At 42.3% G+C, this 20,173-nt stretch overlaps 1 protein-coding gene across 3 annotated transcripts in view; it reads left to right on the top strand.

Moving 5' to 3' along the window:
* Positions 1–203: 203 nt before the first annotated feature.
* Positions 204–20,173, top strand: part of rspo1 (R-spondin 1) — a 197,545-nt gene continuing 177,575 nt past the window's right edge. The window contains exons 1-2 of one of the 3 annotated variants that reach the window (XM_078422932.1): positions 204–732; positions 7,561–7,944. In XM_078422932.1, coding sequence (XP_078279058.1) covers positions 7,830–7,944 — 115 coding nt within the window. In that variant the 5' untranslated portion in view covers positions 204–732; positions 7,561–7,829. Of the gene's footprint in view, positions 733–5,202; positions 5,314–6,396; positions 6,414–7,560; positions 7,945–20,173 lie in introns of those variants that run through there. The other 2 variants (XM_078422934.1, XM_078422933.1) reach the window with 2 other exon arrangements.

Consider the following 20,173-nt stretch of genomic DNA (forward strand, 5'->3'; position numbering starts at 1 on the left):
GCAGCACAGAACTAAATGTTAAAAAGTATGTTACAAACGAATAATTTATCAGCGGGTTGCAGAATCCCCTGCAGAACTGGGACATTATTTATCCAATGAGGAAGGAGTGGGTGCTGATCCAGTCCAGACTTTGCCTTTGACCACTTGATTGGCATGAACATGTAAAGAGGTGTGACTAAATGTATTCAGCCTGTGTAATGCTTGGACCGAGAGCTGGATGTTTATTCAAAGCGAGATGTTGTGGGCTCTGGGCTATAATCAGTGTTTTGAGAGCACGGTGTCCGAATCAAAAACTGGAATTCTTGAGCAGAAAATGACTTAAGTGTGAGAGGCTTTATTGTGTGAGATGAATTAGAGGGAAGCTCCTGTTGGAGGGGATTCCATCTCTAGTTCTCAGATGCTTCACATCCAGTGGCTTTGCCCCATTGATATCTGTGCTGCGCTGAGTACTGTCTCTGCACGCACTGGAACAGCTGAGGAAAGTTCAGCCTTCTGCATTACAGCCACGCTGCTATGATTGCTGTCAAGCTAAAGTTGAAGCAAATTAGTAGCTAACTTTTGCAGACTGAGAAGCACCAAGACCACACTCCCAAGAAAGAAGTTTTGCAACTGGACAAAAGAGTTTAACACAGATAGTCACTGGTTTGTGTTTTTTTTTGGCTGAGGTAAAACAAATAAAAGAATCTTCATCGGCACCTGTTGACGGCACAGCAGTTGGTTTTCAGTATTTAGGTAAGAAACTTTGTTATTTCAACGGAAGAAAAATGTTCTGCATTGGAATTGAGATTGTAATCACTTATTTTCTGCAAATGATAATAACAATATAAATGCACCTATTTTCATTGCTTCTCACACGTTGAGCGTTCTGACAAATGCGGGATTAAACCACTGCATACCTGTGTCCTCTGAAACATTTAAGTGCAACCAAAGAGCATGTTTGAGAACTGATACAGGAGTTGCCAACTTGTAGTTGAATTTAATTTTTTAATAATATTTTCCATGTTCTGTGGCAAGTCTCTGAATTCAGATGTAAAACTGCCCCATACCAAAGAATGTGGCAGAGTAATTATCAGAGATGCAAGAATGAGGTATGTAGGTTAATTGGCTGGGTAAATGTAAAAATTGTCCCTAGTGGGTGTAGGATAGTGTTAATGTACGGGGATTGCTGGGCGGCACGGACTTGGAGGGCCGAAAAGGCCTGTTTCCGGCTGTATATATATGATATGATATGATATGAAACAGAAAACAAAAACGTTCATAAATGTGGCAAAGGCTGATGAAGCAAACAAGCAGCCCTCCAGTAATTGGCCTGAGGATAGTGTTACTGGAGATGGATACATTGGGAAGAGTTTCACAGAAACTAACTTATGGCTTAGGTTTTCTCAGGTACTACATGGTGGGTGCACCACACGATTAATCCCTTCTACAGATACCACTGTAAAATATGCCCACATTAGATGTTCCCTTCAACTGTGTGTTTCCCCATGGGGGAAGCAGCCCAGCTTGGTTTAGAACCTTTTCTCAATGCTAGTGTGGGTGAGATCAAAAACCCACAGGTTAAAAACCATTGATACAAAAACAGGCATTCCCACAAGGTGCCAAGCCAGCAAGCAGATGGACTATGTGTAACCGTGAATTATTTTCAGACCAATATATAACTCATCTGGCGTATGAGGATGATTTAGATCCAATTAGCCAAAGTTTAACACTGCACCTAACACTGCAAAGTTTGGGTGCGATGCTATCCCATCTAATTTTACCTTCAGTTGGATTCACAGAAAGTAATATGAGCTGGAATTTAAAACTAGTACTTCACTCAATCGAGGGGGTTTCATGCCCAAAGAATCAAGTTAAGAAATGGCTTTAATTGGATTTGTTAGAGTGACCATAAGCTGTTCCACTAAAATACACTGGTGCATTTGGTATGACAACATTGAGTGTAATAAATTCCAAATGTGTCATTATTTTTCTATTTACATATAGCTCTTTGCCTGTCTAAATTATGAATTACTTTTAAAAAAAAATGAAACTTGCCATATTCTCGGCTTTATTAATTTAACTCTTGTCCAAAAGCTTCTTTGTGGTCTTAGCTGACCACTTGAAACTGGTTCCGTTTTTTTCACACTGAACATTATTTTCTCACTTCTATTTGGGATACATCCTATGTCCTGAGTTCCCTTAATCATGAAAAGCAACATTTAATTTAATAAATGATCAGGTAATTAATATTCGACTAAACAAGTTGACAGTCTTTTTTTTAAATAAAGGGTAAATACTACCAGTAATAAAAATGAGACTGCCTCCATTTAACGAAGGGTCCTGTTCATTTTGTTGGGGATCGGAGTAAGATCAGACTAGGGGTATCACAGCTTTAGGGTTGCAGTGAAGAGTAGATTTCATTGAAGGGACTTTAGTGGATATTCTCCTGCCTGAGCCTCCTTTATCCTATCTGTACACTGTGATTGTAATCATGTATTGTCTTTCTGCTGACTGGTCAGCACGCAACACAAGCTTTTCACTGTACCTCGGTACACGTGACTATAAACTAAACTCAAGAAAGTCACATAGCTGTCTGATACTTAATTTTATTTGATTCTGTGTTATTTGATTCTACAATATAATAAGTTTGGTGATCCTCCTTCCTTTACCTCCACTTTCTCCACCTAGAAAAACCTTAGATATGTGGATTATAAATTGTTTCAACAAGTGCAATAATCATCAAGAGGGCTTTAAAAAGAAAATTGTATGCATAATTTAGAAATAACATTCTGCTAGTGTTTCAAATCATGCCATTTTAAAGCCTAGATAAACACAAAATGTTGGAGTAACTCGGTGGGACAGGCAACATCTCTGGAAAGAAGGAATAGGTTTCATGTGGAGACATTTCTTCAGACCATTCCTTCTATCCAGAGATGTTGCCTGTCCCACTAAGTTCCTCCAGCATTTTGTGTCTACCTTTGGTGCAACCCAGCATTTGCAGTTCCTTCCAACCCATTTATAAACCCTATTCTGTCAGGGGTTAGGAAACATTCTGGGCTGGATTTTTGGCTGCATCACTTTCCACTATAAACTGGGGTGGATTCTACAAAGGATCTGATCAGCTATATTACCACACAATCTATAATGGTAGAAAGTCACCACACTTACTGGTGCTTAGAAGTGAATTCATACTTGCAGAATAAGTGCATTGTAAGGTACACACTACTACAGGGGGATTACAATGTGGCCACTGCTGGTTAATTTAGACAAGTGTTATACTGAGTGTGGCAACAAATTTTAGTGCTGCCTACAAACTTGCTAACCGACCAACCAAATGAATAGAAATCATTTAAGATTTGTATAGAATTAGCAGTACCACTTTTTGATTGTGGCACTTAAGCAAAAGGTAAATGAAATAGACAGTGGTGCGGCACGGTGGCGCAGTGGCAGAGTTGCTGCTTTACAGCACATGCAGCGCCAGAGACCCGGGTTCGATCTCAACTACGGGTGCTGTCTGTACGGAGTTTGTACGTTCTCCCCGTGACCGCGTAGGTTTTCTCTGAGATTTTCGGATTCCTCCCACACTCCAAAGATGTACAAGTTTATAGGTTAATTGGCTTGGTATAAATGTAAATTGTCCCTAGTGTGTGTGGGATGGTGTTAATGTACGGGGATGGCTGGTCTGTGCGGACTTGATGGGCCAAAAGGCCTGTTTCCGCGCTGTATCTCTAAACTAAACTAAACTAAACCTCTGCAGTTTGTTCACACAACAAGCACTGCCATAGTTTGAAGCAGACAGCTTTCAGCGGCACGGTTCAAGCTACCCATTTCAATCCGCATGTCAGCTGCACTTTCGAACCATGTTTTTGCTTTTCAAATGTATACATTTGTCCTGATGTTTAAATAAACTCAGAAAATTGAATCAAGGTGGTTACTACTGTATGTTTTCCTGGATTAGTCGCGAGTTTTCATAAACAAACAGGCCAAAAGCAGAATTCTTTAAAAGGAATAATTAAACCTATTATTTAACAGTGCAGACTCCCAATGACTTCCTTCTCTCCAGAGATGCTGCCTGTCCTGTTGAATTACCCCAGCTTTTCTGTGTCTTTTTGTGTCTTATCTTCAAATAACAGTCTCCTCCACCTGGTGGAACTAGTCCTCATCCCCAGCAACTTCTCCTGTGATTCCTCTCACCATTTTCAAATCAAAGGTTTAGCCATGGGCACTCACCTGGGACCAGTGAACGCCGTTTGTTCCAAGGTACCCTGGCACCACTTGCCAACTCTTTCACTGCTACAATGGTGACTGCATTGGGGCTACTTGCTGCAGCCATGCAGATCTCATTGATTTAGCCAAGGTCACCGCCAACTACCACCCTGCACTCAGATTCACTTACTCCAACTCTGACACGCCTTTCCCTTTCTCCGATTTCTCTGTCTCCATCTCAGGAGACAAGCTACCCATAGATATCCCGACCCCACTGACCCACAGATACCTGGGCTCCACCTCCTCCCACTAGACCTCTTGCAATCACATCATCCTTTTCTCACAGTTTCTCCATCTCTGCCACATCTGCTCTCAAGATAAGATGCCGCTTGACAACATCTGAGATGGGTTTTTTCATTAAGAAACATGTCACCACCTCTCCCCCCTCTCTGTTTTTGATGGAGCCATCACCTTTGTCTCCTCTATTTCCCACAGTTCTGTTCTCGCCATGCCTCTCCCAGATGGAACAGGGATAGGCCTTCCCTGGTCCTCACCTTTCACCCCACCAGTCTTAGCATCCAACACATCATTCTCTGACAGGTTTGTCAGCTTCACCGCAATATGGCCATTGCCGTTTGTGCGGCACGGTGGCACAGCGGTAGAGTTGTTGCCTTACAGCGCCAGAGACACGGATTCGATCCTGACTATGGGTGCCGTCTGTACGGATTTTGCTCACTCTCCCCGTGACCTGCGTGGGTTTTCTCTGGGATCTCCAGTTTCCTCCCACACTCCAAAGACGTACGTTTGTAGGTTAATTGGCTTGCTATAATTGTAAATTATCCCTACTGTGTGTAGGATAGTGTTAGTGTGCGGGGATCGCTGATTGGTGCGGACTCGGGCTGAAGGGTCAGTTTCTATGCTGCATCTCTAAAACTAAAGCAATCACAGCACTGGTTACATCCTCCCCTCCTCTCCCCTCCCTACCCCTTTCTGCTTTCCACAGAGATCACTCTGGTTCACATCCCTTGCCACCCTGCCCTCTCTCCATCAGCCCGCTCTCCCTGCAACATAAGGACGAACTACACTTGCCCCTGCACCTCCATTCTGGTTCCACAAGAGCCTCTCCAGGTGAGACAGATCTATGCACCTCCTCCTACCTCATCTATTGCATTAGGTAATCACAACGGGGTTTTCTGTCTCTTCTGACTTTTCTGTCGGGGGAACCAAGCGTTTATAAAGTGACCACTTCACTGAACAGCTCCTGCTTTCTCCGAACTTCATTTCCCATTCCCATATTCCTATACCAACCTGTCTGTCCTTGGCCTCCTCAATTGTCAGAGTGAGCAATATGCAAACTAGAAGAACAGCACCTCATGTTCTGCTCGGGTAGCCTACAACCCAATGACATTAACAAAGAACGCCTCCATTTCAGGTCAACAACACCATACTCTTTTGGCTTGTCTGCTCATCTTCCTGACCCCTCACACTCCCTTCTTTCCATTCCCCCCCACCCCGGACACCTAATTCATGTGACATTCTCCACCCTCGCCACCCACATCAGACATCCCTCCCTACTTACGGTCTGCACATTTTGTTCCCCACTTCCCACCACTCCCTTCCACCCAACAACCCTCCCTGAGTACACTTCCCTCCCCACCTTCCTTGCTGGTCAGATTCCACTATTTGCTCCCTTTTATCTTCTCCACTTGGTGCTTCCAGCCTCGATTACTATCTCCACCTTTCCTTCTCCCAATTGACTCATTTACATATTTACATCCTTACCTGCAAATTTGCAAATTTGCATCCTTACCTGCGTCCACCTATCACTCTTGCCCTATCCCTCCCATCCCATTCACCTCTTTCTATCAGTTTCCCCCCCTCTACTCCATCAAGTATTGGAATAGGTTTGCATTGACTGTCCTCTTCCCTCCACAAATGCTGCTTGACCCATGAGTTCCTCCAACAGTTTGTCTTTTTGGCAATTCTTGGCACGGCTGCTAGGTGGAGCACTGTGTTGCAGCACAGCAATCTGTCTTGGTGCAGTGTCGATTGGGGAAGGATGGGTTAGAGGTAAAACTAAACCAAACAGCTTCATCATGCAACCTCCCACTGCCCTCCCTGAAACACACCTCCTATCAGTTGATCAGAAAGCAGTATAAATCGAAGCTGCAGCTTGTATTCGAGACATCTTGGCCATGTGTTGAAGAGCAGTGATAGGGGGCAACGTGGTAAGAGAAATATATTTATTTAACGTGAGTTGTCTAGGCACGAGTGAAAACAAGTAGTTAAAATAATCTGCTCTGTGTGATCTAACTCACTGAATAAAACAGAAATAAACCTGCAGTCACACAGTGGCTCTGAGATTTATTTTCAACAAAACTTCTATTAAACCACAGACATTTGTAAATATTTTTCTGTTTGCATGTATTGGAAAAGAATAGGCTTGTGTAAAATGTTACTTTTTAGTAAGATAGTAGAATAATTGTGGTATCGAACTTTGTACGTTACTCTTGTGACTTTTAATTCAAGTTTTTCAATCCAGTTTTATGCATCTGTAATATTCTCTATTACATCAGTAATGTAATAATGTAAAGTTGAATATGTAACATAATATGTATATGTGATTAAAAAAACTAAATCTTGCAAGGTTATTTGTCAATATTGAGATTTCATAATGAAGAAAACATAATTTCAGAGCAGGGTCAACCGTGTGAAACTGAACACTAGTAAGGAATCTAATTTTATAATATTTTCAGTGTGGAGGAAGAGTGGAAAGAAGTGGTCTTTAAAAATGGGTGAGAGCATGATTGTCTTTGACAGTCTTTCTTTCAGCTGGTTTCTTGCCCTCTGGTTTTACTTTATTTAGTCCATGATAAATAATTTCTCCTAAATAGAGGAGGCACGAAATGAAACATTTCAGTCAACGAGTGCTTTATCAGTAAACTCTTAGCACTAACGTTCGTTCAAGGTCAATTACTTTGGAGTTGTATTAGTTGCAAATATTTGTGGACAGTTTGTGTATATATTGCTCCTTCCTAGAAACACAACTTTGCCACATCATGCTCAAGTGTTGTGAATCACGTTCCTCAATGTGACTAACTTCACAGTGGCAATCCTGGACTGGTTCTGAATATTTTATGTGGAAATAGCAAGAACTTTTGATCTTCTAAATCCTGCCTATTACTTTAACTAATTCCTAACATTCATTCAAACGCCACTTCTGTAAATGAGAATAGAGAAATTACAGCCTTGCTTCCATCGGTTTTATTCGTAAACTTTCTTGTTTAACTCAAAATATTCTGTGCCTATTCTAATTGATGTTTCTGGATGTCTATGTTTTAAACTGCACACTGATTATTTCTCCATTCCTTCTAGTGTTATAAGGTGGCTACCAAAGAACACGTTCATGTTGAATATATCTGAATGAATTTTGACAGAACATTTTCCATCAAGCTGCAATCTCCATGGAGTTATACCTGAAAATATGCTTCCTCTTGTCCCAGTCGTGGGAGGTGCACGTGGGCAGAGCTGTGTGTGTTGAGCCATACCTCTGTGACTTGCTGTAGAAACACCCACCCAGTATCTGAAGTGTCATTTTGGTAATTGTTCCTGCCTTCATCAGCACCAGCCTTCGTCTAGAACCAATGCTGAGCTGTGCAGTTATTACTATGCAGTTTGGATTCTTTTTGGTGGTGATCATTTTAAACTCCATGGATTACACCGGCTGCCATGTCTTGAAGGGAAGGAGGCAAAAGCGAAGTGAGTAGCAGAGATTTCTATCCATGCGAGCACCTTGTTTAATTTTGATAGAGCTGCTGCTCTCTGCTTATATCGGTGAACAAGAGGTTTAAACGCTATTAACATTTGTACGAGCAAAACAAAAATGGTACTAACCCTGAAAGTATTTTGAGCAAGTTCCTTAAGGCACTTGTAAAAATCCAGCAAACTTGTTATAGAAGTAGTTTAAAAATACAGATGGTTTCGATAGATCGCAGATTAATAAAATGAAATTCTAACGCTGTTTTAAATAGAACCTCAGAATCTTTTTTTCTACAAAGTTGCGCAAAGTGCTAATAAATCTGTGAGAGAAAGAAAGTTTAATGATATTCCGCATTTTATAAGTAAAATGCGTGGAGTTCAGAAAAAAGGAGGAAATGCTGGAGAGATGTAAATGATCAGTTGGATTGCAGCGGGAACAGTGATCCTGTTTATTGGCACGATACTACAGAATGCAGGGAGATGGTGCAGAAGGGATTAACTGCGATAACCACACTGATCTGAGGATTTGAGACGGCAGAACTCTTTTTACAAGAATGGCAGGTTAAGAGGAATTGTGACGTTGTTTGAACCTCTGAGGGATTTTGATGAAAGGGAAACTATTTCCACCAGCTGGAGCGATAAAGGTTATCATGAAAATAATAATCAGAGAGGTTAAGAGAATTTTCTTCAGAAGGGAAAATAGTGTTAGATAGTCTTAAGATTTTTAATGCTCTACCAGAAATAATAGTGAAGGATCATTCCAGGCCAAGGAGATAAAAACAATCAGCGAGGAGTGAGCCAGGCACTGTTCCAGAGATCTGGCACATGTGTAGTGAACCTGGTGACCTACAGCATGTATGTTTGTGCTGAAAGTTAGCTCACGGACTGCTGAACAGCAAATGTCTCTCACTGCCAGGTTACAATAGTGTAGAAGACATGGTTGGGATGTAATCAAAAAGTAATAACTCGCACAAAAGTATTTTAAATTATTTTGATATGGTATTCTAAAATAGTAGAGGGGCAGCACAGCGGTAGAGCTGCTGACTTAGAGCGGTAGAGACACAGATTTGATCCTCACCCCTGGTGCTGCGTGCGGAGTTTGTACGTTCTCCCTGTGACCGCGTGGGTTTTCTCTGGATGCTCCGGTTTGCTCCCACACTCCAAAGAAGTGCAGGTTTGTAGATTAATTGGCTTCTTTAAATTGTCCCTGGTATGTAGGATAGAGGTAGTCTAGGCGTGATGAATGGTGGGCATGGACGTGGTAGGCAGAAGAGCCTGTTTAGAAACCAATATCTCTAAACTAAAAACTAGGATGAATATGTTTAGTTACCATTAGAAAACATGGTCAATCTATTCTATCCCTGCTGCTAAATACATTTCAACTAACTTGATTAAATGTCAAGGGACTGTGAATTCACTTTCCCCAATTTGTCTTGTTCAGAAAACATTGAACAGCAAGTTTTCAGTTTTTCAGTTTAGTTTATTGTCACGTGTACCGAGGTACAGTAAGAAGATTTTGTTGTGTGCTAAGCTAACCAGCCAACAGAAAAACAAGACGTGACTACAATTGAGCCATTCACAATGTAGAGATTTAAGAATGAGTAGCGATTGTAATATGAGTTTGTAGATCTGCTTCTGTGGCCAGCACGCAAATAGTCACCTGGGTTGGGCGCCATCTTGGAAGGATTGTATGGAAAGAGCTGATGTCATTTGCATGCTGGAGGAGATTGCGTATGTATGTTGAAGTAACAATTTATTAATTGAAAGATACTTGGAGGAAAAAAAGGGTTGGAAGTAATCCACAGTCCCTGTCCTCATGGGTGTGAGATCAAATCATGTTCCCCCTAGGTGGAAAACTAGCTTGTTAGTCAATAAAAGTATATTTTTTGTATACTTTTCTCTTGACATTTTAAACTTTGATTATTTTAAATGCTTTATGTGATATTCTGTGTAAGATTTTTAATTGAGGAAAATTTGAGCAGGAGTTAAATTGATTGGAATTTCTCATTAATGAGAATTCAGGATGAATGAATCAGACTGGAACACTTTCAAAATCCTGCCGTTCTTAAGGTCGACTTTCTTTCCGGTCCATTTTATGGTTACTACATCGTTCTGCGGCAGAGGCAGTAGGAGGGGACAACTTAAAACAATAACTATACAAGAAAAAACTTTGCAAACTAATAGAACTAAAAATTGGCACGTTCACTGTATCTAATGGTCTGCATCAGATTCTGGATGTTAAAGGAAGTGGCCCTGAAACATCGCCTACCCAAGCCCTGCTGAGATGCTGCCTGGTCTGCCATGTTACCGCAGCACTTTATATTACTTTTTTGGCCTTTTAATTGTATTGATCGTAACTCAACACTATTTCCTGAATTCTGGAAAGGTTCCAGGGAAAGGAAAACTGCAAATGTAATGCCACAATTCAGGAATTTGCAAAAGGACAGGGAATGATTGACCAGTTAGTCTGACTCCTATCATTGGGGAAATGGTGGAATCCATTATTAAAGAGATAATGGCTGTGCAGATTGAAAATCATAAGACAATGATCTTGGATCAATGTTTTATGAAAGGTAAATAGTATTTGAGAAATTACTTGGAATGTTCTAGGCTGCAAAATCAGAGTGGATAGACAATAGACAATAGGTGCAGGAGTAGGCCATTCAGCCCTTCGAGCCAGCACCGCCATTCAATGCGATCATGGCTGATCACTCTCAATCAGTACCCCGTTCCTGCCTTCTCCCCATACCCCCTCACTCCGCTATCCTTAAGAGCTCTATCCAGCTCTCTCTTGAAAGCATCCAACGAACTGGCCTCCACTGCCTTCTGAGGCAGAGAATTCCACACCTTCACCACTCTCTGACTGAAAAAGTTCTTCCTCATCTCTGTTCTAAATGGCCTACCCCTTATTCTTAAACTGTGGCCCCTTGTTCTGGACTCCCCCAACATTGGGAACATGTTTCCTGCCTCTAATGTGTCCAATCCCCTAATTGTCATATATGTTTCAATAAGATCCCCCCTCATCCTTCTAAAGTGGTAGCAGTAAATATAATGTACTTGTATTTCCAGTAGGATTCATACTGGATGCACATAAACACAGACTGCCTGTGATTTATACTGGCATGGATTGTAGATGACAAACAAATAGAAAAGAGAGGGTTGGGATAAAGAGGTCATTTTTGGATTGGTAATCAGAAGCTCACCAGGTTGCACAAGATCAAAATTGGAGTCAACTATTTATAATTAAAGGTAATAACAGATTAAAAGATTTGGTGTACAGTCGAAACATAATGAAATCTGTTTTTCATTATCATGCGATAATAAATGGGTTAGAAGGTCAAGAGACGCACAGAAAGAGACTGTAAAGGTTACATGACTGGTAAGAAGTTGGAAGATGCAGTTTAATCTGGGAAATTGTCAGCTTATCCACTTTGGAAAGAAGAATGAAAACAAACATATTGTGGCACAGTGTAGCGGTAGAGTTGCTGTCTTACAGCGCCAGAGACCCGGATTCGATTCTGACTACGGGTGCTGTCTGTGCAGTTTGTATGTTCTCCCCGTGATCTGTGTGGGTTTTCTCCAGGTGCTCCAGTTTCCTCCCACACTCCAAAGATGTACAGGTTTGTAGGTTAATTGGCTTCAGTAAAAAAATAGTGGTAAATTGTGTGGTGGAGAGTGTTGGTGTATGGGGATCACTGGTCAATGCAGACTCACGGGCCAAAGGGCCTGTTTCTACACTGTATCTCTAAACTAAACAAGAGTAAAATGCAGAGGAGGTTTTACAATGTTTAACGTAGAAAGAGGCAGGTTGAACGGTTAGTTGCTGATGTGAATGTAAATGTCAAAGATATGATATATGAGCTTTACTCCAGGTACTATGTTACTGACGAACTAGTTGGGTGGTCAGAATGTCACCTGAAGTTAAAAGGACCACTCAATCTCAAAAAAAAATTGGAAATGGGAAAGACAAAGCGATAGTTCTCAGATACGATTGTGGAGAATTACAGAGATGTAAAAGTTTAAGGGTTAAAGGGCAGCACGAGAGAGAAACCAGAGTGGTCATCGAGGTGTAGAGATGCAAGGGATGGGCAGAGTTCTCAACAAATATTCCTCCTGTTCTTACTGCAATGAAAAAGGTGAAGTCCGGGGTACTTGGGAAAGTTAATGAAGATGATAAAGTTGGCACCCCTTGTGTGTTGTCTGTTTTAAGAAGAAGCAAACTTTAACAAATATGCCATGAGGACAGTTCATATTACAGATAAGGATGTGCTGGACATCCTAAAATGTAAAGGCAAAGATAGTGTAGACAATCAGAAAGATATTCCCAGGTGGAAATATCTCACCCCAGAGAGCATATATACAAGGTGAGAGGAGGAAAGTTTAATGGAGATGTGGGGGGCAGGGTTTTTACACAGAGTGGTGGGGACCAGGAACACATTGCCAGGGTGCTGGTGTAGCCAGATACCAAAGTGGCATTTAACAGGCTTTTAGATAAGCACGTGAAGGTACAGGGAATAGAGGGATATGGATCATGCACAGGCAGATGACATCAGTTTAACTTGGCATTATGTTCGACACAAACCTTGTGGGGCGTTCCTGTGCCGTACCAATCGATGTTCTATGTATGAAAGTTCCTGACCTGATCAAATTTTTCTAAGGATGCTATGGGAAGCTAGAAAATAAATTGCAGGAGTCCTGACTGCAATGTCTGAAACATCGTTAGACACTGTGAGGTGCAGGAAGACTAGAAGGGGGCTAATCAAGTCAAGTTTATTTGTCACATACATATACAAGATGTGCAGTAAAATGAAAGTAGCAACGCCTGCGGATTGTGCTAAACTACAAAACAGAATAGAAAAAAAAATTAACACAAAAAATAAATTAATACAGTAAATTAAATTAGTCCCTGGTGATATGAGAGTTAACAGTCCTGATGGCCTGTGGGAAGAAACTCCGTCTCATCCTCTCTGTTTTCACAGCGTGACAGCGGAGGCATTTGCCTGACTAGCAGCTGGAACAGTCCGTTGCTGGGGTGGTAGGGTAAATAATGTGCCATTATTTAAGAAGGGCTGCAAAGAAAATGCCGGGATCCATAGACCAGTAAGTTTAACAGCTGTGGTCAGAAAGTTACTTGAGAGGATTCTGAGGGATAAGATATACATGCATTTAGAAAGACTGGCTGATTGGATATAATCAACATGGTTTTGCACCATTGACATTGTGGCTCACAATCTAATTGAGTTTTTTGAAGAAGTATCCTAGAAGGTTGTAGAATATAGGTCCAGAGATTTAGCCTATGTGAATTTCAGCCAGACCTTTGATAAGTTTCCACATGGTTGACTACTCTGGAAGATTGAACATTGACCCGCTGAGTTACTCCAGCATTTTGTGTCTACCTTCACTCTGGAAGATTAGATTGCATGGACTCCAGGAGAGCTACCTGTAACTAACTGGATAACTCACCCCTTCCCACCCAAACCACCCCCTCCCTAGATACCTTCCCCTCCAACCGCAGAAGATGCAACACCTGTCCTCCCTGCAACACCTCTCCTCCCTCAACTCTGTCCAGGGACCCCGACAGTCCTTTCAGGTAAGGCAGGGGTTCACTTGCACCTGCTCCAACCTCATCTACTGTATCCGTTGTTCAAGATGTGGACTCTTATACATCGACGAGACCAAACGTAGACTGGGCGATCATTTCATTGAACACCTTCGCTCAGTCCACCTGAACCTACTTGATCTCCCGGTTGCTAAACACTTTAATTCCCCTTCCCATTCCCACACTGACCTTTCCGTCCTAGGTTTCCTCCATTGTCAGAGTGAGGCTAAACGCAAATTGGAGGAACAGCATCTCATATTTCGCTTGGGGGGCTTACAGCTTCAAGTAAGCCCTACATTCCCTTTCTCTCCATCTCTCCCCCGCCCAAGTCGCACCAGCTTTTCGATCTCACCCAGCAAACAGCTAACAATGACCTGTTTCCTTTATCATCGTTACTTTTTGCGTATCTTTCAATCACTGTTCTATATCTCTCTACATCATCGTCTATATCTCCCTTTTCCCTTTCCCGTGACTTTCAGTCTGAAGAAGGGTCTCGACCTAAAACGTCACCCATTCCTTCTCTCCAGAGATGCTGCCTGTCCTGCTGAGTTACTCCAGCTTTTTGTGTCAAACTGGATATATAATTGACTTCATGGTAGGGAGCAGGGGGGTAGCGGTGGAAGGTGGAAGGTTGTTTTTGGATTGGAGGCCCGTGACTAGTATTGTGCTTCAGGGTTTCTGCTGGGTCCGCAGCTGTTTATTGTGCATATCCACAATTTGGATGAGAATGTGCAAGGCATAATTACTAAAATAGCTGGTATCGTGGACAGTGAAAATAGTTATCAATAATTTCAGCGGGTTCTTGATCAGCTGGGCAAGTAGGCCAAGGAGTGGAAAATTGAATTTAATTCAGATAAGTGTGAGGTGTTGCATTTTGTATATCAAATCAGGGCATGATCTTCACAAAGAAATATAGCCCCCTGTGGAATGTGGTAGAACCAAGGGATCTAGGAGTACAAGTACATTTGATAAGGTTCTGTAAGGTAGGCAGCTCTGGAAGGTTAGATCGAATGGGATCCAGGGGGAACTAGCTAACTGGCTACAGAATAACTTTGTGAAGAAGCACAAGTTGGAGGTGGCATGGTGTTTGTTGGACTAGAAGCCTGTGACTAGTGGTGTGTCTCGGTGATTGTTGTTGGTGTGGGAATAGAAAGGGGAGTTAAAATGGTTAGCTTCCAGGAAATCTATTTTAACCATTTCTTGTGCTCTTAGTGGGAAGCCAGAGGATTGGGAAGCTTTTAAAGAACAACAGAAGATAACTAAAAAGGCAATATTGGGAGAAAAGATGAAATACAGCGGTAAGCTAGCTCATAATATAGAGTAGCAAGGGTTTCTTCAGTTATATAAAAGTAAGGAAGAGGCAAGAGTGGACGTTGAACCGCTGGAAAACGATGCAGGAGAAGTGATAATGGGGAATAAAGAAATGGCAGAGGAGTTAAATAATCTTTTTGGATCAGTCTTCAGAGTGGAAGACACCAGCAACGTGCCTGAAATTCAAGAGAGTCAGGGGGTGGGAGTTAGTGGAGTGGCTATTACTGAGGAGAAGGTGCTTGGGAAGCTGAAAGGGCTGAAGGTGGATAAGTCACCTGGACCGGATGGACTGCACCCTAGGGTTGTGAAAGAGGCAGCTTTAGAGATTGTGGAGGCATTGATAGTGATATTTCAAGAATCACTAGAGTCAGGAGTGGTTCCAGACATTTGGAAAAGGGAGTAAAACAAAATAGTGGGAACTAGTCTGACTTCAGTGGTTGGTAAGATTTTGGAGTCCATTATAAAGGATGATGTTATGGAGTACTTAGAAGTTCATGGTAAAATAGGCCGATGTCAGCATGGTTTTGTGAAGGAGAGATCTTGACTGACGAATCTGCTGGAATTCTTTGAAAAAGTAAATAGCAGGACAGACAAAGGAGAATCAGTGGACGGTGTTAATCTAGATTTTCAGAAAGCCTTTGATGTTGCCACATGTGAGGCTTCCAAGGAAGATGAGAGCCCACAGTATCGAAGAGCATATACGAGCATTGTTGGCTGGATGGCAGAAGGCAAAGAGTGGCAATAAGGGGGTCTGTTTCTGGTTGTCTGCCAGTGATTAGTTGAGTTCCACAGGGGTCGGTGCTGGGGCCGCTACTCTTCATGATTTGGATGAAGGGATTAAAGGCTTTGACACCAAGTTTGCGGATGATATGAAAATAGGTGACGGGGCAGGTAGTGTAGAGAAAGCAGGGACTCTGCAGAAGGACTTGGACAGGTTGGGAGAGTGGGCAGAGATATAGCAGATGGACTATAGTGTAGCAAAGTGTGGAGTCGTGATTTTCGGTAGTAGGAATAAAGGCGTAGACTATTTTCTAAATCGGGAAAAAATCCAGAAATCAGAGGAGCAAAGGGACTTGGGAGTGCTGGTGCAGGATTTCCAAAAAGTTAATCTGCAAGTCGAATCGTAGTAAAGAAAGCAAACGCAATGCTAGCATTTATTTCAAGAGGGCTAGAATACAAAAACAGGAACGTAATGTTGAGGCTCTATAAGGCACTGGTAAGGCTACATTTGGAATATTGTGAGCAATTTTGGGCACCAAAGATGTGCTGGCTCTGGAGAGGGTCCAGAGGAGGTTTACAAGAATGATCACAGGAATGAGTGGGTTAACATATGATGAGCGTATGACAGTACTGGGCCTGTACTCGCTGGAGTTTAGAAGAATGAGGGGGGACCACATTGAAATGTACTGAATAATGAAAGGCTTGGATAGAGTGGATGTGGAGAGGATGTTTCCACTTGTGGGAGAGTCTAGGACTAGAGGTCATAGCCTCAGAATTAAAGTATGTTCTTTTAGGAAGGAGATGAGGAGGAATTTATTTAGTCAGAGGGTGGTGAATCTGTGGAATTCTTTGCCACAGGAAGCTGTGGAGGCCCTCAATGGATATTTTTAAAGCAGAGATAGATTCTTGATTAGTATGGGTGTCAGTGGTCAAGGGGAGAAGGTAGGAAAATAGGGTTCGGGGAGAGAGATAGATCAGCCATGATTGCATGGCGGAGTAGACTTGATAGGCTGAATGACTTAATTCTGCTCCTATCACTTATGACCTTATGAAACATCGGCTGCCTATGTCCTCCAGAGATGTACCCTGACTCATTGAGATACCCCAACACTATGTTTTACTATGTAAACCTGTATCGGCAGTTCCTTGTATCTTCATTTAAAGACATTTGGACAGGTACCTGGATAGCAAAGGTTTCGAGGAAATGGACCATGCACAGGTAAGTTGATGGCTTGGGGAGGCCGTCTTGGTAGGCACTGTTTGTAGGTGAAAGCAGTGAAGTAGTAGGGGCTGCCAATGAAACAACAAAGCCAGGTTAAAACATTATCATTAGTGCTTGATGCAGATTTTTGACCACACGTGTTGGGAAGGGACTGACATTTTATTGGTTTCTTAGATGGTGAGTTTGATTCTTTACAGAAATATTCACGGTACATGAAGAGATTCCTAAAGATGAACTGGCTGCAGCAACAGGTAACCAAGCCAAAATTCATGCTGATCTTGGCTCCCACCACATATCTTCAAGTCAAGGGTCAGTGCATTATGCAACAAAAATGGAATTGGATAGTAATTGGTAGATTTCACAGGGAGAAAACAATTGACCCTGATGTGTAGTTTCAACGAGCAGCCTAATTGCCTCATCAAGGTGTGTGGACAAGACAAGCTGGTTCTCATTCCTGGAACTGTATCCCATTTCTGGAATACAAGACGTTTGTAGGATTGTCTGGATGGCAGGAATCATTTCATTGGATATGAATCATGCACAACAACAAATAGTGTTAGAGGATTGCCCCAAGACTTTAAACAATGCACATATCAATGCATCCCTGACTCCCCCTCCCTGACTTTCCATCTGAAGAAGGGTCCCAACCCGTAACGTCACCTATTCTTTTTCTCCAGAGATGCTGCCTGAACCGCTGAGTTACTCCAGCATTTTGTGTCTATCTTTGGTGTAAACCAGCATCTGCAGTTCCTTCCTACACAATGCACACAGGACGTTGTCCACATACTGTATAATTCACTATCCTTCCGAGTTTTATCTGCATCTACAACACATTAGAGTACCATTGTGTTCGGTTCTGGGCACCATGTTGTAGGAAAGATGTTGTTAAGCTGGAAATGGTACAGAAAAGATTTTCAAGGATGTTGCCAGGGCTAGAGGGTGTGAGCTATAGGGAGGGGTTGAGTAGGCTGGCACTCATTTCCCCACGTTTTCCTGAAATAATCCTGAAATAATCCAAGTCAAATGACCACTCCCATCTACACAAATCCCACCTATCTGCGTTTGGCCCTCTAAACCTGTACCGGTTATTTAGATTTAGAGATACAGCGCGGAAACAGGCCCTTCGGCCCACCGGGTCCGCGCCGCCCAGCGATCCCCGCACTATCCTACACACCCCAGGGACAATTTTTACATTTGCCCAGACAATTAACCTACATACCTGTACGTCTTTGGAGTGTGGGAGGAAACCGAAGATCTCGGAGAAAACCCACGTAGGTCACGGGGAGAACGTACAAACTCCTTTCAGTGCAGCACCCGTAGTCAGGATCGAAACTGAGTCTCCGGCGCTGCATTTGCTGTAAGGCAGCAACTCTACCGCTGCGCCACCGTGCCGCACGTATTTGTTTTTTTAACGAAAGGAGGTGAAAGTAAACCATGCTTTTGCATTTAACAAATAAAGCTGATGAATCAAGATTATTGAATATCGATTAAAAACTGGTTCTAGACTATTATTGCTAAAGGTTTCAAGAAAAGCTATTCCAGTAAAAAGTTGAATGTAAAATCCTGACTTGTACAGATTGAATGCAGTAAATCTGTCAATGTTACTCGGGCAGTGCATTAGTCTAATGGTTGTTATGTCAGGCTAGCATCAAGTACATGAAGTATGGAAGTGTTTTTCCACAACAATGTAACTATGTTGCACAATCAATGCAGTTACAATATTTTTGATTCACCTGACCTATTAGGGGTATAATTTATTTGAAGTGTGTGCCAATTTTCAATATTAATGCTGTTTCTAAATTGTACATTTGCACGTTTTCATCTGTCAAAACGGTTTTGATAATGGTTTCTGTAAAGAAAAAAAGGTGATTGTATTCAGACTGAGAACACCCTGCCACGCGACACAACAGCTTGTAACTCTGCAATGTCAGGTACTCGTGTGCATGCACCCAGAGATGTTGCATTATAATTACATCATCCCCAGAATGATGAACAAAAATATTTATGAATAGGGATGGATTAGAATTTTAATTATAACCAAGACCAAGAACAGGCCTCTCTCCAAGAGGGTGTGGGAGTTTCCACTCGTGGGAGAGTCTAGGACCACAGCCTCAGAATTAAAGGACGTTTCTTTACGAAGGAGATGAGGAGAAATTTCTTGAGTCAAAGGGTGGTGAATCTGGGGAATTCATTACCACAAATGGCTGTGGAGGCCATGGATATTTTTAAGGCACAGATGGATATATTCTTGATTAATACAGGTGTCAGGGGTTATGGGGAGAAGACAGGAGAATGGGGTTAAGGGGGAAAGATAGATCAGCCATGATTAAATGGCAGAGTAGACTTGATGGGCCGAATGACATAATTCTGTTCCATGCACTTCTGAACATGAACAATTGTGAATCACAATGCTCGTGGCTGCAAATCTTTCCATACTGGATCATTGAAAAAAAAATTGGCCAAGACTTGGAGCAAATGCTTTTTATATTTTTTATCTAATATGTTTAATTGGCTGTAAACATCTTCACAATGACATTTGATGACTTGCTAATTTCTTGAGGAAAGCAACACTGCTAACAAAAGCCTTGAAATGAGCAGCCTGAGGCCTTGCTCATTGTACCCGGAGATTCAACCAGGCCAAACCCATGAGGCTGCTATCAACGCCTTCTGACCCACCTGAGGGCAAATACCTAAAAACTGTAACATAACCACCAAAGACGTCCTCCGCTCCATCTAGCGGCTGTGTTTTGGAAAATCCGACCATCAGGAAATATAGATGAGCTTCTACATGACTGATGATAGACACAAAAAGTTAGAGTAACTCAGCGGGACAGGCTGCATCTCTGGGTAGAAGGAATGTGTGACGTTTCGGGTCGAGACCCTTCTTCAGACCGAGACCCTTCTACGTGACTGTTTGAATCCAACATCCAAGAACTCAAGGCCAAGATAAATACATCACTGTTGCCACAGACTAGCTGTAGGTGTGTCGAGGACTGTGTGCGAAGAAGTCATTCCGTGTGATCCCCAACCGAGAACCACGGATGAACCATGAAATCCACATGCTACTTATTTACCCAAGGTTGAAATGTCCAACACTCGAGGGCAAAGCTATAAGGTGAGAGAGGGGAAATATAATGGAGATGTGTGGGGTAAGTTTCGTTACACACAGAGGGTGATGGGGGCCTGGAACACATTGCCAAGAGCAGTGGTGAAGGCAGATCTGAGAATGGCGTTTAAGAAGCTTTTAGGTAGGTACATGGTTATGTGGGGCATAGAAGGATACGGATCGCTTGCAGGCGGATGAGATCAGTGTAGCGAGGCATCATGTACAGCACAAACATTGCCGGCTGAAGGACCTGTTAATGTGTTGTACTGTT

This window comes from Rhinoraja longicauda, chromosome 27 (genome assembly GCF_053455715.1).
Source record: "Rhinoraja longicauda isolate Sanriku21f chromosome 27, sRhiLon1.1, whole genome shotgun sequence".
NCBI classification, from domain to species: domain Eukaryota; kingdom Metazoa; phylum Chordata; class Chondrichthyes; order Rajiformes; family Arhynchobatidae; genus Rhinoraja; species Rhinoraja longicauda.